Source organism: Canariomyces notabilis, assembly GCF_033297395.1.
Source record: "Canariomyces notabilis strain CBS 508.74 unplaced genomic scaffold N656scaffold_5, whole genome shotgun sequence".
NCBI classification, from domain to species: domain Eukaryota; kingdom Fungi; phylum Ascomycota; class Sordariomycetes; order Sordariales; family Chaetomiaceae; genus Canariomyces; species Canariomyces notabilis.
The window spans coordinates 911,925-933,815 of NW_027041827.1; the positions used below are offsets into that span (position 1 = coordinate 911,925).

Below are 21,891 nucleotides of genomic sequence, written 5' to 3' on the forward strand. Positions count from 1 at the left end.
TTAATCAGGGGTAGTTTTTCCTCCTAACTTAAGTTAGGTCCAGGTATCCTTAAGTCGCGATACTGGGTACTATTCCCTATTAGGTCACTGCCTAAAGTCAATCACAGCATTCCGTTACCCGAAAGAGGGAACTCAGGGAAGAAAGAGTTCAATTACCGTTTACGTACCTGTTCTGAATCTTCTCAACCGATCATCCTCCCTTCCCTCCTCCTTTCAATGCGCAGTGTGGCGGCTAGATTGTCCGGACAATTGTCCATGGACCGCCAATCTTCTTCTTGTGCGCATCCTCTTCGGCAGCCGCCCTGTCAGACGACTCCGTGAAGATGAAAGGCTTCTCATTCTCGGAGTTTTTGCGGGCCTTGGCCTGAAGAAGGCAATAAACTTGTCGTATGCCTCCTTGTCGCTGGTCAACTCAATGTCGCGAGCCTTCTTCTCCAGCTCCTTCGCCGCTGTGATCACCCCCAGCAGGGAGGGGGGCCGACTATGCGGGTTTGTGAGGGCCGCGGTATTCTCCTTTGACTGGAGGTAAGCGGCCTTCGACATTAGGTCCCGAAGGCCTAGCATGTCCTCCCTTCGCTCCGTGTTGAGATGAAGGTGATGGTGGAACATGGGCCGCCAGACGAACTCGGAGAGTGAGGCCATGAAGATCCCCGTGTCCCAAACTCGGCGGCCAGGAATCGCATCGTCACCCCCTCTGTGGCGGTCCTTTGCTGCCTCGTGAGCGAGGGACTCACTGGCAATGCGAGCAGAGCCAAAGTCTCCAAGATAGAAGTCCGGGAGGTCGGGCGTATAGGAGCTGAAATGGATGAAAATGTTAGCAAGATGCAGATCAAAGTGGTACACGGGCTCCTCGCCGGCCGTGTACAAGAACTCGAGAGTCTCACAAACCTGACCGATGCAACGGGCCACGATGCTCACGGGGAAGCATGGCCGCTCCGTGTAATTGTTGTCGGCCTGAGCGCGAACCCAGTCGATCAGCGAGCCGCCATTGCAGAGGCCCCAGTAACTGACCCGTGAGAGAATTGTCTTGGCTTCGCCCTTTTCGACGACCGAGACGGGAGCATCATGGCTGGATATCAATTCAGGCCAGCGAGGATGGAGCCATTCGGCTTCTGGGTTGACAGGGCTCTTTCGCAGAGCCGCCAAATGCCGCATTATAATGACCTCGCGATCCGGGTCAGCATGGTCGCCCATTGGGGTTGCGGGCTGGTTGGCAGTGGCCTTCGGCGGGTCAACCGCAATCTTAAACACCTTCTGCACCACAATCTCGTTAGTTTGGGTGCTCAGCACAAGCTGAACCGTGCTCTGAGCCCCCTGAGTGAGATAACGGATGTAGACATACTCTTCTCCGGTGCCAGAAGTGAAAACATAGGCGAACCCTTCCATTCCGAGCGGCAGGACGCGGTCGCCTTGGTCATGGGCGGAGGATGTGTTCTCCATATCGAGTTTGACTCAAGTGCCTGAGTGCTCGAGTAGTCGTTGGGTAATGTGGATGGTTGTTTTATGTTCAGTTCTTGATTCAAAGTTAGCAGGGATGGAGTCGAGAGTGAAAAACGTTGTGAGAGGGCAGAGAAGAAGGGGAATCCGCCTGGTGGGAACTCGCCTTTATATATATAACAGATAGGTATCTAGCATTTTGTTAGCCAAGGACTGTTCCATTTCAGTCCATTCTAATCACTTTACCTGGATTTCTAGTATAACTCATTTGTTTTCAATTCCATCAAAGTTAGCCCGCACCCTGTTCATCAACCTCTAGTAGGTACTCTCTCCTTCCTGTCCCAGCCCCAGGTTGGCCGTGCCCAGGTCGGGGACAGATAGCTTATTGAGAGGAAGGAAAAAGATGCTGCCAATATGGTTCCGGAGAACAGGTCTATATATATAGACTGGTGTGGGCGTTTGTCCCAGTACCAGTGAAAGACATGGTGAGACATGGACAAAGAGCTCAGGCTCGTAACGAGCTTAGGCTCTAAGCTGAGGCTCAAAGAGCCCCACCTACACTACGAATACTCTTTATCATGGTGTTCCAAACTCTAACGATGTAGAAACAGTGATCCTGGGACCGTCTTAGGCAAATCCTATGATCTAGTAGGTCTCTTCCCAATGTTGTACTACTAATAGTACTGTATTGTACACAGGTCACCAAGAAGCTCGAAGTTGAGCTATTGACTCCAGTGTTCGTCGACAGTTCCACTTCGCCTTCATAGAACGTTTTGTGGGCTTAAAAATCATACTCCACGGCATCAGCCGTCTGATCAGGGGTAAAGAGACGCGCCGCGAGGTACTAGGATACTAGTAGGACTCCTACTTAGTAGTGTAGCAGTAGAACGGGGTTACAGAACACCTACAACATTAGGTTGGATTCATGCTTACATGCAGTGTACAGGTATGGTACTTTTGTATTTCCAACTAGGGAAAAGTATTACTAGTACTTGTGTTGGTCGTAACCCCCACGGTCCGACACGGTGTACAAATGTTGACACGTATACTACTTCTACAGCCAAGTAAGATCTGGATAGGTAGTAGTCCAACATGGCTCGAAATTGAGCCTCGACATCGCCAGGGGCTAGTGCACATGCCGGCTGTCGGGCCAATCCATTAGCGCTGTGAATGTCTAGGATCTTCGACGATTACAAATTGCCCGGCGACTTTCGGCCTCGTTTTATCCCGAGGACTAACAACTGGATTCATGTCGCCACTGAGTGAGGCGTGTCTGCTACACTCCATGGGAGTCCATGCTTGCATAATCCAAGCCAATACCTCCATGGCTAGTATCTACCGGTGCTTACACAATCAGGGGTACAATTTGAGGTCTGAGTGTTTACTACCTAGTATAAAGGGCCTTCAGCATCCCAACATCCTCGATCGCTATCATGATTCAGCAGAAGCATCACACCGGCCCTGGCCCCCAATCACTCCACAAAAATGCTGGCAAACGGAATCCAGATTGTCTTTGGCACCGTGACATTCCTCAATCCTCCGGTTGAGGAGGTTGTCGAGTGGCTGAATCTCCTTGAGGAGCTCGATATCAAGGTGGTCGATACGGCCGAGATCTACGGCGCCTCGGAGCAGGTGCTAGGCAAGGCTGGCGCAGCGTCACGCTTCACCATCGACACCAAGTTCCCTGGTGGCGCGTCCCCCAAGATCTCCACCAAGGATGCTGTCATTGAAGCGTGCAAGGAAAGCCTCAAGAAGCTGGGCACCGACGCCGTGAGTGCCCCTGTCTGGCAGCCACAACCACTACCAGGTCACGACCGCTAACATGAACACAATTCCAGGTTGACGTGTACTACATCCACGCCCCGGACCGCCGAGTCCCCTGGAAAGAAACCCTCAGCGGCCTCAACGAGCTCTACCAGCAGGGCGCCTTCAAGCGGCTAGGCCTCTCCAACTTCCTCGCGCACGAGGTCGACGAAGCCGTCCGCGTGGCCAAAGAAAACAACTTTGTCGTCCCCACCGTCTATCAAGGCAACTACTCAGCCGTCGCCCGACGCACCGAGGACGAGATCATCCCCGTCCTGCGCAGGCACAACATGGCCTTTTACGCCTACAGCCCCATTGCGGGCGGGTTCCTGTCCAAGACCAGGGCGCAACTGGCAAGCGACGAGGAGGGACGGTATGGCGAGGGGAATCCGCTGAACAAAGTTTACAATGGCTTGTATAACAAGCCAAGCTTTGTTGCTGCGCTGGATGTCTGGGAACAGATTGCCAAGGACGAGGGCGTGTCGAATGCCGAGTTGGCGTACCGGTGGATTGTGTACCATTCGAAGTTGGATGGTGGATTTGGGGATGCTGTAGTGCTGGGTGCCAGGAAGCATGAGCAGTTGAGGCAGACGGTGGAGATGATCAAGAAGGGTCCGCTTAGTGATGCGGCTGTCGGACGGATCGATAGGATTTGGGAGGATATCAAGGGTGATGCTTGGCTGGACAACTTTCAGATGTTGACCGCTAAGAGCGGAGCGAAGCAAGCATGAAGTGACAACAGCATCCGAGCCGCCAGGGTGTTTGAGACCAACTGGCTACTACCGGTATAATTGTACGAGACTGATTCAGCAATGATCAATCTGGACGGAAGCCGCCTCACCTGTCGTTCCACTGTCGGTTGTTTTCTTGGTTTCTTTCGTCGTGCTATGATCTCGACTGTTTCTGGGACTCTCAGACTGAAGAGGTACAGTGGTATCATGATATGACATGTGTGCCGCAAGGTTCGCAACAACTTGAAGTTCTCCCCCTATTATCAGGGCAATCTGTACATATCAGGGGCTATCCTCATTCGAAGCGTATAGGTATTACCCTTGGGAAATCCAAGAACTCGGATGGACGTTGAAGATTAGGTAAGAGCCTGAAGATGACAGGACTTCGATGACAAATGCTAGAGCGGTGCCCTCTCTTGCATGTTCCGACCGTTCCGCTGTTGTGGCACCCACGGCACATGGACATGTATGCAAGGAACAGACAGCTTCCCCAGATTTAGTGCCGAAGGGGGGCAGATCTCCCGCAGATCCCAGTCTATACGTTATCCCCGCTGGATAAATCTCCGTTCCAATGTCCTCGCGGGCGGTCGTGGCTCTGGCTAAATCAGGGTCTGTGATTCTTCGGACGCAAAATATCCCGACAATTCACCCGAGAACCCACAGATGATGATCACTTGGTATAAAGTGCCCCAGCTACTATGCTCCTTGGGCAAGTTTCCCTTGGTTGTTGATGTTTAGGTTCCTGTAGGCTGTAGCCGGGAGGGTCAAGATGAAACCCACATCTCCTTGGGCCACGCTTGCGGCATCTCTGCTGCTCTCCTCCCAGTGTGTTCTTGCTATCCCCAAACCCGGCGACGTCAGCGTGGGGGACCATGTTCTGGATCCTCGGGCGGCAACGGAACTTGAAGTGGCTGCAGCAGACGATGACTGGCATTGGGTTGCCACCTGGACCTCGATGCCGCAGCTGGTCGAGCAAAACAATATGCCCCCTTCACAATTCGTGAGACTCCCCTATCCTCCCACTTCACCTGCCCTATTCAAATTACCGTAGACCCAGAATGAGCCACTGAGAGTCTGACATATCCCCCCAGACCGGCGGCGGAGCGGTCTTTAGAGACGCCACTCTCCGACAGACACTGCACATGTCGATCGGGGCGGAGCGGATCCGGATCCAGATCAGCAACACATTTGGCGGCAGCGACCTGCCCATCACGGCAGCCTCGATTGCGCTGCCCGCGGGCGGCAGGGCCGGCGTGGCGGGCATCGACACGGCCACCGTCAAACCGCTGACCTTCCGGAACGGGTCCGCCTCCATCACGATCCCGCGGGGGCAGGTTGCGTACACAGACCCCATCAACTTCAAGATCGAGCCACAGAGCAACATCGCCGTCTCCCTGTACTCGCAGAGCGGCCAGTCCGGAAACAGCATCACGGGGCACCCGGGCAGCCGGACGACGTCGCACATGCAGTCCGGCAACCGCGTCAACGCCGCAACAATTTCGGGACAAAACACCAAGCATTGGTATTTCCTCAGCGCTGTCGAGGCCTGGGCGCCGGCCAACCACAGCGCCTTCGTCATCCTGGGCGACAGCATCACCGACGGGCGTGGGAGCACGGATGATGCTAACAACCGGTGAGAGAGTTGCACCCCCTATTTCCCATCACTACCAAGGTTAGGTATCCAGAATCGTAGCTAACCCATCCACTCGAACCCAAAGCTGGCCCGACCTTCTCCTCGCGCGCATGCAAAAAGCCGGACTCACACACATAGGCGTGAACAACCAAGCTGCGGGGGGCAACACTGTCTTATCCGGCGGGCTCGGCCCAACACTACTGAACCGGTACAAGCGAGACGCGTTGCAGGTCGCCGGGATCAAGTACGTGATGATCTTCGAGGGGGTCAACGATATTGGCAACGGGGGGACGGACAGCGGGTCGCAGAACAGCCTCGGGACCAGGCTGCAGCAAGCCTTTGCGCAGATTGCGCGCGACTGCCACGCGGCCGGCATCAAGACCATCGGCGCCACCATCACCCCCTTTAGCGGGAGCGGGCAGTCGTACTCGAACCCGGCGCGGGACGCGGGCAGGGTGAGGGTCAACGACTGGATTTTGAAGAGTGGTACCTTCAATGCGACGGTGGACTTTGCCAAGATTGTGGCCGATCCGGCTAGGCAGAGCCAGTTGGCGGCCCAGTATGACGGGGGGGATCATTTGCATCCCAATGTGGCTGGGTTCCAGGCGATGGCTGATGGGTTTCCGCTGGACTTTTTCAAGTGAGACAAGGAAGGGAATGGATGAGGAGACGGTACGGAAAGGGGGCTCTGGAATACCGAGAAAAGAGATCAGGGGACAAGGGTCAGGACACCCGTGCAGGATATTGGCTTCAGGAAGCCGACGAAGAGCATATGCAAACATGAGACACCGCCCTGATTAGACGAGCTCCGAAAAATGCTCGTACAGGACAGTACATGGGGTGTTAATGCCCGGGCACATTGTTGTCATCCTCGGCGCTACAAAACGTCGGTTTCTGCATCAAGCAAAGCTTTAGACTTCGCGGAGCGACTCGTTATGGACGCCTTAAAAGGTAAGACAATACTGTTGCCTAGATCAGCATGGGTAGGTAGCTGTCGCTGTAGCTGCTCCATCGACTCACGCTTGCCCCCTGAATGACCATTCCGGCTCAAAAGGGGTTGGCCTGCCCTGCGGCCCCAGGGGCCAATCAATGTCAACTGTTGCCAGCATAGTCGCCAGGAGGATGAGCAAGCTGTTCTCGGCTAGGTGTTTGCCGATACAAATACTAAATCCGCCGTCAGTGGAACATATCTTCCAAGTTGGAATGGAAGTTATACTCTGCCTACTACTTACCGCCTTCCGAATCCAAAGTTCCCTATCGGGAGTGGCTCCCCGTTTCCACCTTGGTCCTCTGGCAGATATCGCTCTGGCCAGAAGCGAAAAGGATCGCGGTAAACGGACTCGTCGTGCATCATGGCCCAGACATTGGGGTAAACGATGGTACTCTTGGGAATGAACATGCCGTTGTACACATCATCGGCAACGCTGGCGTGGGGAATCCCGAGAGGTGAAAGCGGGTTCATGCGGTACGTCTCCTGCAGGACTAATTTGGTGAAGGGCAAGTTGGCAATGTCTTCCCAGGTTGGCAACCGGTCTTTGCCTAAGACGCGGTCGACCTCACCCTGAGCTTTGCGCTGCACCTCGGGATTCTGCATCAGGTAGAGCACGAGCAGCATGACGGTAGCTGCAGTCTAGACAAGCGAGGGTCAATATCGGGATCGAGACGTCGGATTCGCACCACCTACAGTGTCATTTCCCGCGATGGTGATGGTTGCGGCTGCTCCCTTGATGTCCTCAAGCGTAAACAGGTTGGGCAAACCCTTCTCGTGGTTTTTCTGCCAGACACGAATCCTCGAATGGACAAACGATCCGCTCTCTGCAGTAGAGTCCTGGGGCTAGCAGATGGTCAGCTAGATAAATCTGGGTCAGCCAAGCCAAAGTCTAAAACAACCTACCATGTCCCTCAGGGAGGCCTCAAAAGGCAATCTAGTAATGTCTTGAATAGCGGGCCGCCAGGTGCGAGCATAACGGAGTCTCTCCATGAAAGGGAGCCAGTCAGGCAGGTAGCGAGCTGTTTGCCGGGTTCCGTCAGACTCCATCGCGGAAGCCACCGGAGACAGGCAAGGACTCACTCGCGGGAAACCTGTCCATGATAGAGCTCGCTGGAGCGCCGGATTTTCCAACTGCATTGGCCGCGTCTTCGGCCAGGCGAACCCACGGGCTTCTCGGTCCATCCACGTCGAGGCCATAGGCGATTTTCAGCACAATGGCCACCGAAAATAGTCTGACCGAGCTGACCCAATCGCAGGGGTTGTCGATGATGCCTTTGCAGCAGATGAGCGCCTGACGACGTTGTATTCCTGCATATTCGCCCACTTTGGACTTTGTGAATGGTGGCTGTAGGACTTTCCGGTGAATGTGATACTTGTCCCCCCAGCGAAGCCAGGTGAGGGTCGGCGACCAACCCATTCTGTACATCCGTCATCAGATCAGCCACTTATGGATACACAACCACACGTTAGGTCATAGCTAGACGAACTCCTCAAACATGACGAAGCGCGGTCGATCCGCATAGTTGGCACCTCGCTTATCGAGGAGCTCGGTTGCTGATCGAAGGCTGTTCAAGACGATCCATTTTGTACCAAAGGTCTGGAAGAAGAGTACGTCGCTGTCTGACGGGACATTGCGGTCATCTCAAGTTAGCCGTGTTGACCGATGATGGTGTAACCCATTGTAATACTGTACTGTATTCCTTTGCCCACTCATTGTACTGCTTGAAGGCGGCATCTAGGGGCACGACCCGGTAATGTCCAAGCAAGGGCTCGGACGGTGGGCCAGGGGGGAGACGTAGTCTGCCTCTCTTCTTCACCAACGATATTGTGGTGTAAGCAGCGATGATAATGACGATAGCGGCTCCCATAGCCACCGGAGGACCCGGGATGCTAATGGTGATGGCGTTTTGAAGGCAGAACTTCATAGTTTGAGTTCAGGAGCAAAACTGAAGCGCATAGGCTGTATTTGGCACATGCCGGAAGGATTGCAGGCGTTCTGAAATGTATAAGACAAGGAAGCTTGGAATGCCCAGGACGAAGGAGCCTTAGCTCCGGGAAGAGACAGGTAAGCATCATGACTACAACATGGTAGCCCAACACTACCAGTACGAGTGTTAGCTGGGCTACCCGAGCAGCGGTCTGCGTGCCCTTAGCTCGGCAGCCAAACATGCTCTTTCTGGCCTAGAGCGTGCATGATGGCTTCGAAGGCAGCGGTGCGCGATTCGGCCTGTGTTGTGGTGCAACGACTGACGGCCCGGATGCCCACCCACAATCCAGCGGAGCGCGCGGAGCTGACTGGTCGCGATGCCGACGCTAATGTACGCCTAGGTTCGCTTCCCGGTTTATGGTCCGAGGTACGCAGATGATGTGCAGAGGTCGACCGTCGACTTGGAAGGTTCCTAGGCTAGTGGCTGCTGAATGGTCTCTGGGAGTGAAGAATGGTCTGGGGAATCGAAGTAACAAAGGAGCTTGAAACGAAGTCACTGAATCTGATCATCTTCATGATGCGTGAGATATGTCGTCCGGCTTCTGGAAGCTGGAGACGTTGAGGTTAGTTCCGGGCGCCCCAAAGCGATGGATTTGATGCATCTCATTGATCCTGGGGATGAAGATGATGGTTATTTGATCGAATGGTGATAGATAAATCTTTAATGGTTAACGTAGTGTCGGCAAGGCACCCACAAGTTGCAACGATCTAGCTTGATTCAGCGAGTCGGGGCACCAGTTGTTACGGGCTCTGAAGGAAAAATTGGTCTGCCCGGACAAGGAGGAAGTAAGATCAAGATGGTTGATGGTGAAGATGATAAGATTTGTACTCCGTACGGTAGTACGGTATTCGCGTACGCGTGGGTCATGCCCCCGGGCCGAAAACCTCCGTACTGTCAACTGCAGTGGCACCGAGATCCAGCAATACCTGTGAAATGCAGGTGCCCAACTAATGTATCTGTAGCTTCTACCATACTATGGCATAAAATTCTCAAGATCTAATTTCCTAAAGCACCAGAAAAAAGATTACACACCTTGATTCGAACTCGAGATCTTGAGTTTATAAAAAAAAAACGGTAGCGTCTCTTTGAGTTGCGTGGTTTGCAGCGGGGCATGCACAGTTAAATTGACCAAGAGGTCCTTCTGTGTCCGAAGACAAATAACATAGCAAAATTCTTGCCTATATACCAAACGGCGCTGGTATGCCCAGCTTCCTCTGCGGCCAACATCAACTCCTTGATCTTAATTGCGTCGCGTCATGGAATTCAAGCTCTTCAAGAAACAACTCAACCCTCTCCCTTGCTGTTGAAAAGTATGGCGTACTGTATGTACACATTACAGGTGGAAAAGGGAGGGAAGTCGGGCTTGGCAGCTGGGAAAGAGCCAAGGAAACTCCATAATGCCTCGCGGGTAACGTTGATTATTAGCGTGCGAAGGTACGGTACTGTACTGTACAAGTTCGTATTGTCCATACACATACGTCTATGACAGCGTATTTTGGGACCTCATTCCCATCCGCAACAACAAGCTCATCGCGAGCTGCCGGTCCTTTCCTTTATCGTAGTCACCGCTGGCGAAGTCTCGCCCATCCGTTCGTTACCTATAATAATCTAACCATCACCAACATGCCGACCAAGGCGCACCGTCGCTCCCGCTCGTCAATTGACCGCGTCTTCGAGCTGCTCGGGGAGCTCGAAGACACCCAGATCGCGCTTCTCCTGGACGACTTGAACCACACCACGCCGAGCAATGTGCCAGTACCGGAAGCAATTGCTCTGTTTGAACACCATGCTGCAGCAAAGCCGAGCAGAAAATACGATCGGTCGTCGTCGCCCGTGAGAACACTGCAGGCAGAGCTGGAGCGACGGCACAGCAAGAGGATCTCGTCTGCACCTGAACCAAGAATCCGACCCAAGACGGCCTCGCCATGGCCAGCGACGACTAGGCAATCCGCCATCAACTCTGTCACCAACCCCACACGGGCCACGCCATACCCTCCTAAGGAGCCTTCTTCTCAGCCCGACCGTCCTTCTTTGACACTATCCCCACCCGCGTCTGCCGAGCGGCCCATGACCTCGAACAGTCTGTCCCCCGAACCTCGGCCCCGATCTTACAAGAGAATCAGCCGTCCGATGCTCCTTTCACCGACTGCGACAGCTGAGCTGCATCAGCTATTGCTCGCCTACTTCAGCGATACTCCTCCTTCCGCAACGACAACAGCCACGCCGTCGCCTCTCAACCCCCACAGGAGCGCATTCCCATTCACCTTTTCTCCGCTCGAGCCGGAGCCGGAGCCGGACACGCCGGGACTGGATTTGCTCGAGCCGTCACCCACACGGACCCCACAATCTGTTCCCGGAAAAAGTATCAGAACGACACCTAGCATGAGCAGCATATTCGAGGTTCTGAGTTCACACTGAGTAATATTTCCCAACGCCATTGTTGAATAATTATCGGGTGGTAGCTTGCATCTTTAAAGGATCAGAGTTTGATCTCAATCTGCAAAAGCCATATTCCATTTCCAGACGGGACTCAGTCAGCTTCAATGCATGCGTGCCATCGTCCCTTGACCGAACGAAGCCAGCGTCCACTCTCCCTGCCGAACCGAACCGTCCAGACTTCCCAAGCCCTCCTCCGATTCACGCGGGCGTTCACGCCTCAACCTCAAACCCTCAACCAACCCTACCTACACCCGCCGAAGCACCAGCAACAGGAGCAACCTCTTCATCAAGCCGATACGTCGGATGCTTGATCAACCCGCCATCGCCCTCACTGACCATCCTCCTTACCCACTCAACCCCGTCATCCCACCACATGTGCCTGTCGGCGCGCACCCGCTCGATACTCGCCCTGTCCAGCGTGCCGACCGCGATGTCCACGACGGCTCCCAGCGTCCATTTCGGCCCCCTGTCGCGCGAGGTGCACCACGTCAGCCCCGTCCCGCAGCGGCTGCAAAAGCACCGGTGCACCTGCGGCGAGGACGAGTAGTGCCCCAGATAGGTCCGCTCGAGCAGCTCCTTGGACGGGTTCGACACGACGCTCGCGGTGGGGTACGCCTCCCTTTCCGCCACTGAGGCGTGCCCTTCTTCTTGCCGAGACAGCAGCCGGAACTCGACCCAGTCTTGAGGGCAGATCAGCCAGCATTGGATCAGCCCGCCGCACGCGCGCCGGCAGCTGTTGCAATGGTCCATGTCGATCAGCGGGAGGCGCGTGTCGACCATGGTGGGCGGGCTGGTGGTGTTGTCGACTGGGGTGGGGAGGGCGTTGGGGAAGAGCGGGCGCGAGGCGAGCGGCGGGATGGTGATTGTGTAGGCGACTGCGGTGCACAGGCAGGAACCCGTCAAGATGGTTTGTTCGGGTGGGAGAAAGGCCATTCTCGGGTTCGTTCTGGTATTGTTCCTCCTTTATTTTCCCCGTTTCTTCTTCTCTCTCCTTTATTTCCCTTATTACTCGGGTCTGCAAAGTGATTGTAAGATGGATGGACTTGCCGTTGTAAGTATTAGTGTAAGTTTATGTATTAAGGTACCTATCGGGCATGTTCTACCAGGAACCCTGGGATTATGTACATATCCAATTTACCATGCCAAGGGCCCGGTTCTTGACTCGGAGAATGGGGACCGAGTGTGGGGTTTTATCCACTGTCGGGACGGAGAGCGCAGCAGTTACACATGCAGGAAATCTGTGTGTTACATTGCATCCGGATGCAGTCAGCTCTCAAATGGAAACCCAATCGCTGAGGGGAACTGAACGTCAGTTAGCCCGAAGGATGGGGTGGAGCAGCTTATCAAGGGAAGCCGTCGGTTCAAGATACATGCCCCGTCCTCGAATCCTCCAACTCGGTTTGGTATACTGGTCGTGTAAGGCATCTCCCGTGGCAAACGAAGAGTATGTTAGCTAGATGAGGGAATTGCTTCATGTTTGCTGGCCTTATGCGGCCTAGGAAAGCCCAATGCCGAAGAGGCATCAGTCCGGTTTATGATCCTGCGGACAGATTCACTTTGCCAAGGCCATCTTACGATTCTCTTGTTCAATTTACCGTTCAATGTCAGATCTCATAATCTTTTTGTTGTCTGGAGAGCGTAAAACGGGTTACTTCCCCCTTTCATCGATCACTACGGAGGACAAGCTCATGTACGGCCCAGATATATACCCTGGTACTTACCTTTAGTCTGAGCTGGAATCCCCGAATATCGCTGCAAGACATGGAATGCAGGTAGCCAATTCCCCCACAAGACTTTAAACCTACTCACCGTACTACCAAGTTACTAGTATGTCAACAATCTATTCATGAAAGAAATGCTGTTAGAAAGTGCAGCCATGGTTCAGACTCATAGCTCGTCACGGTCTCGATCCGCATCCGCGAGCCACTGCACAAACCTCTTCTCGAGAGTGGCCAGCTCAGGCTCTTCAGGATCGTTCTCGTCCAGAATCTCTGGGGGGAACAAGCGGCCGTGGAAGCACACAAGGGGAGCGACAAGCTTCGGTTCCACTTGGCCTTTGAAGCAGACGCCGGCGTAGTGTCTTCCTACGCATACGGTCTCCGCCGTGCGGCTCGCCGCCGTACACGGAACCGGAGGCAGGCGCTCCGGCATCTCTCCCATGGGAAGAGAAGCGCGGGAGAGGAGAAGGGCGGCCAAAGTGATGACCCTTGAGAGCGGTAGAGATCGCATTTTCACGGGGAATGATGGTGAAAACAACTCCAAGTTGCTGCTTCGTTATCGGTAGATGATGCTGAAGCGTTCAGTGGAGTTGAAGTAGAGGTCAGACGGATATCGACCAGGTGTAAGTTTGGGTGCCAGCGGCTGGAGGTAGACATTTATATGCCCGGTTACGCACAAAGCAGGAGTATGGCACACAAAGACGTTACCGGGACACAAAGGATGCGCGGATAAATCCCATTCAGCTGCCAGGAGATTGAGATATGAAATAGTGCTTGAGCACAATAATCGTCTTTGTCTATGGGTCTTCGCAATAGCGCACAATTCCATTGACACAGACAATGGTGAGCCATAGTCCATTTGGTCAACAATGTCAGCCAGCGGCCCCTTGTCTGATCGTCCACGGCTTTCCCACGTGAGGGCATTGTGAATAGGCTTCAGGGGTGGGGGGTTCCATTCTTAGAGGGCCCCTCCCAGAAGCTGAACTATCATCATAGCGATGCGGACCTTGAGCCCGACCCGGCGATCCGTTTTGGCAAAATCGTCCCTCGTGACGATGCTCGTATGCTCCTTCAGCCACTGTTGTTCCTCGGCCAGACGGTTCTTCAACTCTTCGTTCTTTGTGACGATCAGAGCATTTGCTTCTAGATCGAGCGAGTAGCTTCGTTTCGTGTAGTTGGAACTGCCGATCACAGTGATGGAAGGCGTGGTACTACCTGGGAGCGTTACCCATAACCCTTTGGCGTGGTATGTCCAGCCGCCGGGCTCTCCAACCGTGCCTCTTCGCCATTCCCGGAGCACCGTTGACTCTTCGCGTTGGTGTCTGTGTACCGCATGAACAAAACGCCTGGCTAGTAGGGTGTATGCATCTGGAAGAAGGCCGGAGACACCTGGTGACTTGTAGAAACCATTCGCAAACGGTGAAGCGGTTATCACGGTATTGTTGTGTGACTCGGCCGAGAGCAGGAGTTTGATGAGCGAGGGTGCGGGGTTGAAGTAGCCCGCCGTAAATGTCCACGAAGATTTGGCGTACTGTGGCAACGACAGTGTCTTGAGGACATGAGTGAGAGCCGGAAGCTCAGTCGAGGAATCCGGAGAAAGGAGTTGTGAGAACTGAGCCAGCACGTAAACTGACGTGTCCCGTTTCTCCATGGGGGTTGTGTCGTGTGCAGTTATGGGGGCTAGTTTGGGCGATATTAGACCAGCTAATAAGCCAGTGGACTCTCTGACAAACTGCTTCCGATCCTCTAGGGGTGACGGGGCCGCATTAGTGTCGGGCCAAACCATTTCAAACCCGGCCGGGGAGCTCGACGGTCTGACCAGAAAGCTCAGCGATGACACCGCATTCTGGAGATTCGCAAAATACTCGGTGATATCCTGGGAGGAGAACAGGTGGTAGCGATCCTGACGATTCGTGAAGTAATCGCTGGATAAGTTGGCTCCAGAGAGAATGATTTCATCGTCAACCCCGTACAACTTCATGTGCTGCAACCCCCAACCCTCGTTGATTCTCTTCGGAACGTATTTCTTCCTCAGGCCCGTCAGGTTCGGCGTGTGATACATGCGAATTTCGACGCGGTCGGCGCCAAACTCGGATATCAACGGAACCAATAGTGACGCGCATGACGGATCAGGGGCCTCGCGTGTCCCTCGCAAGGCGTCTGTAAGAATGCTAAGCCGGAGTTGGGGTTTCGCGCGGAGTGTCTCTTGGAGCGTGGCGATCTAGGGAATCAGTATCGGCGAGACATGATCGCACTGGCAAGACGAACCAATTCCTTCTCAGACCTGCCAATGTAGAGCGTAGACAGGAAAATGCGGCGTTCGGCATTGCGAATCTTGTCCTATGGGCGAGTTAGACTTCGGGAGTGCGTGCGTGCGTGCGACGGCGTTGGATAAGAACAACCTTGAGCGTCTCGTAGAATTCGGCAGGGGACGACAGAACACGGATTTGGGACCCGTTGACCCTAAAGGATGGGGCTATGCGGTCCAGCTCACCCACGAAGGGCGCAAGCATGGCGGAACTGGAGGGAGGAGGGGAGGCCACGGGGGTACCGTTGGCAGGCATTGTGAAATGTCGGCATTGCGGCTTCGCAAGCCGTGGGAACGGCCGCGAAACCGGGCCTCGGAGCTTACTGGAGCATCGTAAAGCACTCCTGGCCAGCATAGCCGCTAGAGACGGATATGGCGAGTAGTGTTGGAAGCAGCTGTCGAAGAGCTTCAGGGTCGTCTGAAATTCATCTCAGTTTAACTGGGAAAATCTGGGCCCACCTCTAACAAACCTTAAAGTTTGGTCCAATCAGAACGTAGAGACCACGCCCCACTCTGTACCCGTACCTCACCTCATCAGTTGTTCCCGGCTGGAAGTTGCTTCCAGTTGAACATCACCACTTCAAGCAGGAGGTCGATTGATCCGCCTCCACCTCAACCACCATGTCGACAATCACAAGAACCCTAGGCAATCTGCGCAAGATTGGCCTGAAGGTTTGCGGAACCCTTGCCCAACTGCAACCGCCCAGACGCTGACAATGCGACTACAGGAATACTGGCATCAACTCAACGTATGTTTTCCTCGCCCAGCATCTCCAACCGCATAGGCGCAACTAACCCCTTCGCTCCTCGACGGCAGTATATCGGTATGCTCCAGCGACCGACCTTCATGCGCCTCGCTTGGCACCAGATCAAAATCTGACGACGAAACACAGGCGACACCAAAGCCGGCGTGCTGGTAGGCACCGACCGTTTCGGCAACAAATTCTACGAGAACACAGAGGAACTGCCCCGTGCGTGGCCACCCATCCGAAACCCCCTACCCTTAACCAGCTCCCGCTAACCTTCCAATCTCACAACGGGCAGTGCGCACAAGATGGGTCGACTACGCCAAGCACGACTATGATGCGTAGGCCCTCTCCGCCCCCCTCCTCATCTGCTTTCCGCCCTTTGAAAAACCGCCACTGACCGCCTGGCCCTCACCCACATGACCAAACTACAGCGCGCACATCGAACCGCTCTGGCACGCGTGGATCTCGTACGCGGTAGACACCCCGCCCAACAAGGACCCCCTGGCGGCGGCCGCCGAACGGCCTTGGGCGCCTCCCAGCCACGTGCCCAACAACACCTTCACCCGGAGCGCATTCAAGACGTATAGCACGTGCGTCGACTCCTTCCCCGCTTGTGCCGATAACAGTATATAAGGAAGGGTAGAGTTCTTGCTGACACAGGGGCCTTGAATTTCCAGGACGAAACCCAAGATCCAGTCCTGGGAACCGTTTGCTGCCCCCAGGTAGAGAGGGCGAGAAGAGGCTGAGGGAGCAGCCGGGTTGGGTTAGGGGTGTATATATGTTCCGATTGGGGCGAATAGACTGCCGTTCTGAGTCTTTCAATTCCTCATGGTACCCGATGTTTATGCTCGTTTGCTGGCCTTGAGCTCTGGTACAGTACATTACATTTGCAACACCACGCAGCCAGAAATCTAAGCTACAGCACAGCGTATTGACCTCGGGTTTAGCACACTAACGACATCACATGATTCTACTACAGATCAGCACCGGAAACGTCAGGTATTCGTTACCGAAGCTCGGAACGCACAAGTATGCAATATATAATAACGACGGGAAGCAACTATCGCGAAAGCGGTGTAATCGCTTAGGCGATCCACCATGACCCTGAGGAAGTGAGGCTCGAAAACGGAAACCGCAAATACACCGGCCTCTACAAGCCTGGGCGTCTACAAGCTCCTCAAATCAGCCAACAGATGCATGCTGCATGCTTGCTCTCCCAAAGAGATCCCAACCAAGAGATAGAACATGCGTATGTACATGGTATGTCTGCGGTCTATTGACTAATTCTTGATTCGGGCTTCGATGGCTGCTTTGATGGCTACAGGCGGCATATAAGGTCAGTTCATGTTCAAGCGGATTGTTTTGGAGTACTGTGCAGTCTTCTCACCTTCCGTGGTGACCCTTGCGTCTCCAAAGAGCATTCTAGTTCCGGGCATGTAAAACATGGGATTTGGAACATCGGCTGCAACACCTGTTAATACCCCTGTGGAGGTCGAGTTCAACTTTTCCAGAAGTCTTACCATAACCGCTCGCCAGGCTACGCTTCATGACCACAACCTGCTTGCTCTTCCATGCGTGTAGGACAGGCATTCCAGCGATAGGGCTGCCCGGTTCGAGGGCAATAGGGTTGACGGTATCGTTCGCGCCGATGACAAGAGTGACGTCCGTCTCACCAAAGTCGTCATTAATCTCGTCCATCTCGAGCACAATGTCATAGGGCACGCTGGCCTCGGCGAGGAGGACGTTGCACTGGCCAGGCATGCGGCCAGCGACTGGGTGAATCGCAAACCGTACTTTGATGCCCTTGGAGCGCAGCATGCGGGTGATGTCCGATATTGCGTACTGTGCCTTTGCCACGGCCATCCCATACCCCACGACGATGATGACCGACTCCGCATTAGTGAGCGCATCTGCCGTCTCTTCGACGTTCGTCTGCGTCACGCTGCCTTCAATCTTGAAATTGCTCGTTGTGGGCGCCGCAATGCCACCAAACAGAACATTCACGAGTGAGCGATTCATGGCAACGCACATGATGTATGACAGAATGGACCCGGAAACTCCGATGAGAGCACCGACAGTGGTCAGGAGGGGGTTGTCAAGCATGAACCCTTCGGCAACAAGAGCGAAGCCACTGTAGGCGTTCAGGACGGTGATGACGACAGGCATGTCGGCACCGCCTATGGCGGCCGTAGTAGTATAGCCCTTGAGGAACGACAGGACAGTGTTGGCAGCAAGGGCTCCGGCAGCAATCAGGGGCGAGCCTGGGGCCATCGTCACAAAGGCACCCATGGTGGCAACATTGGTCGCAAGGAGGCTCGAGTTGAGCACATGTCGTCCAGGCAAGATAAGGGGCCGGGAGGACATCTTGCCAGCAAGCTTCAGGAACGCAACGATAGAACCCGTGAAGGTTATCCCGCCTATCAGGACACCTAGGTATGCCGTGACGAGGTGAAGCATCGAGACATGGTTCAGGTCAGCCATGACACTGCCGATGCTTGTCAAAACTGCGGCCAGGCCAACGACAGAGTGAAGCGCAGCAACCGTCTGAGGCAAATCAGTTGGGGTGATGCGCTTGCCAATCAAGAATCCAAGGATGCCGCCAATCGCTGCCAAACCTCCGAACTGGGTCAGGACCTCTGGAGAAAATCCAACTGCCAAGAGGGAAGCGAGGACACCACTCCCGACACCAAGCATTCCTAGCATATTTCCCATGCGAGCCGTTGCTTGCGAGGCCAGTCCTGAGATCGAGGTAATGCAGAGCACAGAGCTTACGAGATAGCCAGCCTGGACAAGCCCAGCCGCTCCTGTAGATGCCGCCGCGAGGAATCCACCGCCAAACAGCACTCCAGGAATGGCATAGAGCCAGGGGTACTCAGGCGGGTCGGTCGGCCGTCGGAACATGTCCAGCATGCGCTTGGTGATGACGAAACCCCCAGCAACGTTGACAAACGCGAGCAGAACGGACGCAGCGCCAAACATCTGGGGAATCGTCTCGGGCAAGTAGCCTCCACCCAAAATAAACAAGCCACCAACACCAACCATTCCAGATATCGCATTAGTGACGCTCATTAAAGGCGAATGCAGGGCGGGCGTAACGCCCCACACAACCCGGTAGCCGATGAGCGAGGCCAAGGCAAACGTAAAGGCATTGCCCATGAAGAGAGGACCGGTGAGCTTGCCCAGGGCAAGAGCCGAACCCATGCCTCCGGTCACCAAAGCGACCTCGCGCGACGTCTTTTGGAACGGAGTTAGGGCAACAACTTCGGCTTCTTTGGCGGCTGTTGGCGCAACCGCTGGAGCAGGAGGTGGAGCAGGCCTAGGAGCAGGAGGGAGAATATGCCCGTTTTGTGTCACAATTGCGCCTCGAACAACCTCGTCTGATAGGTCGATACCGTATTCCTTATCCTTCGGGGCCATTGACAACAAGAACTTGGTAATGTTGTTCGAGTACAAGGTGGATGATTGTGTGGGCAACCTCGAGGGCAGATCGGTGTACCCTGATGCATGTCAGACAAACATACCTTACCCTCTGGGGAAGTTGGGAACTCACCGATGATCTTGACACCCTTGTACGTGACCATCTTGCCAGGCTCGGTCTTCTCGCAGTTCCCGCCGGCCTCCGCGGCAAGATCAACAATAACTGAACCCGGCTTCATGATCTCTATCATGGCCTTGGTGATAAGCTTTGGCGCGGGTTTGCCCGGAATCAGAGCCGTGGTGATGATGATGTCGACTTCCCGGCTTTGTTCTGTGAAGAGCTTCATCTCGGCCTCGATGAATTCCTTGGACATCTCTTTGGCATAACCACCGGCACCGGCTCCCTCTTCCTGGATTTCAACCTCAATGAATTCAGCCCCAAGGGACTGGACTTGCTCACGAGCTGCAGATCGCGTGTCGAAGCCCCGCACAATTGCCCCGAGTCTCCTCGCAGTGGCTATTGCGCTCAACCCAGCGACACCGGCACCGATGACCAATACCTTGCACGGCGGTATCTTGCCCGCCGCCGTAACTTGACCGGTTAGGAACCGACCAAAAGTGTTGGATGCCTCTAGCACCGCCTTGTAGCCGGCAATATTGGCCATGCTGCTCAACGCATCGAAAACCTGAGCTCGGGAGATGCGGGGGATTAAGTCCATGGCGAATACCACAGCTTTGCGGGTGGCAAGCTTCTCAACTAGCGCCTTATTCTGCGCTGGCTGGAGAAAGCTGATGATGGTCTGCCCTTCCTTGACATTGTCGGCCTCAGCAGTGCTGGGGCCTCGCACCTTGAGCACAATGTCCGCCTGCTTCCAGATAGCCGAGGCCTCATCAACCAGAGTTGCACCGGCAGCAGCGTAGGCCTCATCTGGGAATTCAGCCTCGAAGCCAGCGCCCTTCTCGACGAGCACCTTCGCAAACCCCTTTTTCAGGAGGAGAGCTGCATTCTGGGGCGTGAGGGCGACGCGGCGTTCGTTAGGGTACGTCTCCCTTGGCACCCCAATGGATAGCTGCCCGTAGGGAGTGGTGGGTGTAGGCGGGTGCTCAGATTTCGCCGCCGCCGGGGGGGACCCATTCTCACGGAGTTGACCTGAGCTAGCAGACACGGCAGAGGCGTGTCGAGCGATTTGCAATGACCTGACCTTCGGGACAGTGAGGGCTCGAACTGCGGAACTTGATAGCTCTGTTCGAAGGGTGGCGTGCCATGCTCGATGGCAGCCAGCGACCGGGCTGGCGCGAAAAGCAGTCCGATCTGTGGCTTCGAATTAGAACTCAGCGTTCCCAATGAAGGATTAATTGACTCGGCAGAGCTCACTCACCAGAGAGACCAGCTGCCGTCTGAAGAGAGACGCGGCCGCTAGCTGGGTTGGCGGGCCTAACACTGCAGGTGAGCGCTGGCCGGAGGATAGAGCGCGACATCATGGCTGCTGAAGAGAGCTAGTGCCGTTGAGGCAAGCAAGGGAGGACGTGATCATTTGTTCACATGCAGACGCAGGCCGACAGCCAGTGACGTCGGTGAGAGCGGGCTTGTCTGCAATACAAAGTTTGCTTGGGTGGCACAGTAGGCTGCGAGACATCAGAAACCCAAGTTGCTGGCAATCAGGCCATTGGATGAGTTTCTGCCTGAATGGCCCCGTGGGAAGCAGATGGGGTCGAGCTCAAGGACGGGAAGGGGCGGTTGGCAAACTGTATGAACACGGCTGCCGAAGGACAGTACGAACCTACCCCGCTCGTTGGCTGCGGGGCCGTCTCAATTCCATGTTCAAGCTTGGGGCCGGCTCCAAAATACCCGGTATTTATACGCTGTGTGTGCGAAGTCCATCCGCTTAGCTGGGTTGCGGGCAGCGTGGGCCAATACACCGAACAAGATGGCGTTAGGTTAGGTGTTTGGCTGTTGAGCTGCTGTGCCAAGCTGCCAACGTGATTCGAATCCGGCGTTTTATGCAGCATCGTGCGGGGGTGGGGTCCGGGATGCGACGTGGGCTCGAGCGGGCGAGTGGAGCATTCCCCAGAACCCACAGAAAACGTCCATGCAGATGAGGTGAAGCTCCAGGAGACCCACAGCAGATAAGCACTCTCGAGGCACTTCACATGGTCGCACCTGACCAAAATAGCGCTATCCTTCCGTCCGATGATCGAGTGTGCACAACATCCAGATCGTCTTGAACCTGCAGACTGACGAGCACCAGTATGTACAGTACAAATACACGCAGTAAGATACGTGCGTAGCGGTGTAAAACAACGCGCACTTGCAGTACTGTCTTGGCCAAAATCACAGCAGACCTGCACCCCGTCCAACGGCGGCATCGCCAGCACTGGGCCCGGTAGCTGAGCTTTATGTATTTCTTCCAGTTTTGACGTGTCGCTCTCGGTCTCGGTAGCAGAACCACCGACCGGCTACAGTAACACTGTCCGTCGCCTGACTACCTACATACCTAGGTAGCTACAGTTTTCACATTGCGCTGGATGCTCGTTATCGTCAAATGAGGCATATGGTGCCTAGGAGTTCCTGCGTTGATTTGAGATGACCTTCGCTGACAACCTGGCCTCTGCTAGTGGGATAGGTCCTACCGTCCTGCTCTCTAATCCCCGTAACACTCCCGTTGATGTCCGGGCC

The 21,891-nt window shown here is 54.8% G+C and overlaps 10 protein-coding genes across 10 annotated transcripts; 4 read left to right on the top strand and 6 right to left on the bottom strand.

Annotated features, from left to right (window-relative positions):
* Positions 1-232: 232 nt before the first annotated feature.
* Positions 233-1,440, bottom strand: N656DRAFT_796394 (uncharacterized protein; the record flags this gene model as incomplete). Its single annotated transcript, XM_064817517.1, has 2 exons — positions 233-302; positions 383-1,440. The coding sequence occupies 2 exons, from the start codon at positions 1,438-1,440 to the stop codon at positions 233-235; spliced, it is 1,128 nt and encodes a 375-aa protein (XP_064672340.1).
* A 1,088-nt stretch (positions 1,441-2,528) lies between these two features.
* Positions 2,529-4,248, top strand: N656DRAFT_776943 (aflatoxin B1 aldehyde reductase member 3). Its single transcript, XM_064814735.1, has 2 exons — positions 2,529-3,207; positions 3,276-4,248. Exons 1-2 carry the CDS (start codon positions 2,923-2,925, stop codon positions 3,969-3,971), a joined length of 981 nt encoding a protein of 326 aa, XP_064672341.1. The 5' UTR covers positions 2,529-2,922; the 3' UTR covers positions 3,972-4,248.
* A 492-nt stretch (positions 4,249-4,740) lies between these two features.
* On the top strand, positions 4,741-6,248 carry N656DRAFT_766929 (SGNH hydrolase; the record flags this gene model as incomplete). The annotated part of the gene is made up of 3 exons (XM_064813521.1): positions 4,741-4,971; positions 5,063-5,604; positions 5,690-6,248. The coding sequence occupies 3 exons, from the start codon at positions 4,741-4,743 to the stop codon at positions 6,246-6,248; spliced, it is 1,332 nt and encodes a 443-aa protein (XP_064672342.1).
* Positions 6,249-6,481: 233 nt separating this feature from the next.
* Positions 6,482-8,463, bottom strand: N656DRAFT_788196 (cytochrome P450; the record flags this gene model as incomplete). The annotated part of the gene is made up of 8 exons (XM_064816672.1): positions 6,482-6,566; positions 6,625-6,768; positions 6,837-7,177; positions 7,289-7,432; positions 7,499-7,614; positions 7,676-8,013; positions 8,083-8,215; positions 8,289-8,463. The coding sequence occupies 8 exons, from the start codon at positions 8,461-8,463 to the stop codon at positions 6,482-6,484; spliced, it is 1,476 nt and encodes a 491-aa protein (XP_064672343.1).
* Positions 8,464-10,206: 1,743 nt separating this feature from the next.
* N656DRAFT_796398 (uncharacterized protein) lies at positions 10,207-11,001 on the top strand (the record flags this gene model as incomplete). The annotated part of the gene is made up of 1 exon (XM_064817518.1): positions 10,207-11,001. The coding sequence occupies one exon, from the start codon at positions 10,207-10,209 to the stop codon at positions 10,999-11,001; it is 795 nt and encodes a 264-aa protein (XP_064672344.1).
* On the bottom strand, positions 10,982-12,161 carry N656DRAFT_776947 (uncharacterized protein). Its single transcript, XM_064814736.1, has one exon. The coding sequence runs from the start codon at positions 11,953-11,955 to the stop codon at positions 11,254-11,256; it is 702 nt and encodes a 233-aa protein (XP_064672345.1). The 5' UTR covers positions 11,956-12,161; the 3' UTR covers positions 10,982-11,253.
* A 509-nt stretch (positions 12,162-12,670) lies between these two features.
* N656DRAFT_766934 (uncharacterized protein) lies at positions 12,671-13,251 on the bottom strand (the record flags this gene model as incomplete). The annotated part of the gene is made up of 4 exons (XM_064813522.1): positions 12,671-12,693; positions 12,744-12,774; positions 12,832-12,835; positions 12,959-13,251. 4 exons carry the CDS (start codon positions 13,249-13,251, stop codon positions 12,671-12,673), a joined length of 351 nt encoding a protein of 116 aa, XP_064672346.1.
* Positions 13,252-13,698: 447 nt separating this feature from the next.
* N656DRAFT_705016 (uncharacterized protein) lies at positions 13,699-15,403 on the bottom strand (the record flags this gene model as incomplete). Its single annotated transcript, XM_064811229.1, has 3 exons — positions 13,699-14,961; positions 15,009-15,080; positions 15,143-15,403. 3 exons carry the CDS (start codon positions 15,401-15,403, stop codon positions 13,699-13,701), a joined length of 1,596 nt encoding a protein of 531 aa, XP_064672347.1.
* Positions 15,404-15,669: 266 nt separating this feature from the next.
* N656DRAFT_835650 (NDUFA12-domain-containing protein) lies at positions 15,670-16,627 on the top strand (the record flags this gene model as incomplete). Its single annotated transcript, XM_064818758.1, has 7 exons — positions 15,670-15,720; positions 15,777-15,797; positions 15,866-15,872; positions 15,942-16,019; positions 16,093-16,135; positions 16,229-16,387; positions 16,475-16,627. 7 exons carry the CDS (start codon positions 15,670-15,672, stop codon positions 16,521-16,523), a joined length of 408 nt encoding a protein of 135 aa, XP_064672348.1. The 3' UTR covers positions 16,524-16,627.
* An 80-nt stretch (positions 16,628-16,707) lies between these two features.
* N656DRAFT_776950 (PNTB-domain-containing protein) lies at positions 16,708-21,192 on the bottom strand. Its single transcript, XM_064814737.1, has 5 exons — positions 20,594-21,192; positions 19,348-20,526; positions 17,318-19,294; positions 17,185-17,259; positions 16,708-17,115 (listed from the first exon to the last, which is right to left on the bottom strand). Exons 1-5 carry the CDS (start codon positions 20,694-20,696, stop codon positions 17,078-17,080), a joined length of 3,372 nt encoding a protein of 1,123 aa, XP_064672349.1. The 5' UTR covers positions 20,697-21,192; the 3' UTR covers positions 16,708-17,077.
* Between the last annotated feature and the right edge of the window lie 699 nt (positions 21,193-21,891).

What these genes read in the sequence shown, in the direction of transcription:
- N656DRAFT_776950 (XM_064814737.1), bottom strand. Translation starts at nt 20,696, where the DNA reads ATGATGTCGCGCTCTATCCTCCGGCCAGCGCTCACCTGCAGTGTTAGG. An exon ending in CAAGGGTGTCAAGATCATCG is followed by an intron (nt 19,295 to 19,347) that starts GTGAGTTCCCAA and finishes GACATGCATCAG; the next exon opens with GGTACACCGATCTGCCCTCG. An exon ending in CGCAAGGGTCACCACGGAAG is followed by an intron (nt 17,116 to 17,184) that starts GTGAGAAGACTG and finishes TGCCGCCTGTAG; the next exon opens with CCATCAAAGCAGCCATCGAA.
- N656DRAFT_776943 (XM_064814735.1), top strand. Translation starts at nt 2,923, where the DNA reads ATGCTGGCAAACGGAATCCAGATTGTCTTTGGCACCGTGACATTCCTC. An exon ending in AGAAGCTGGGCACCGACGCC is followed by an intron (nt 3,208 to 3,275) that starts GTGAGTGCCCCT and finishes ACACAATTCCAG; the next exon opens with GTTGACGTGTACTACATCCA.
- N656DRAFT_776947 (XM_064814736.1), bottom strand. Translation starts at nt 11,955, where the DNA reads ATGGCCTTTCTCCCACCCGAACAAACCATCTTGACGGGTTCCTGCCTG.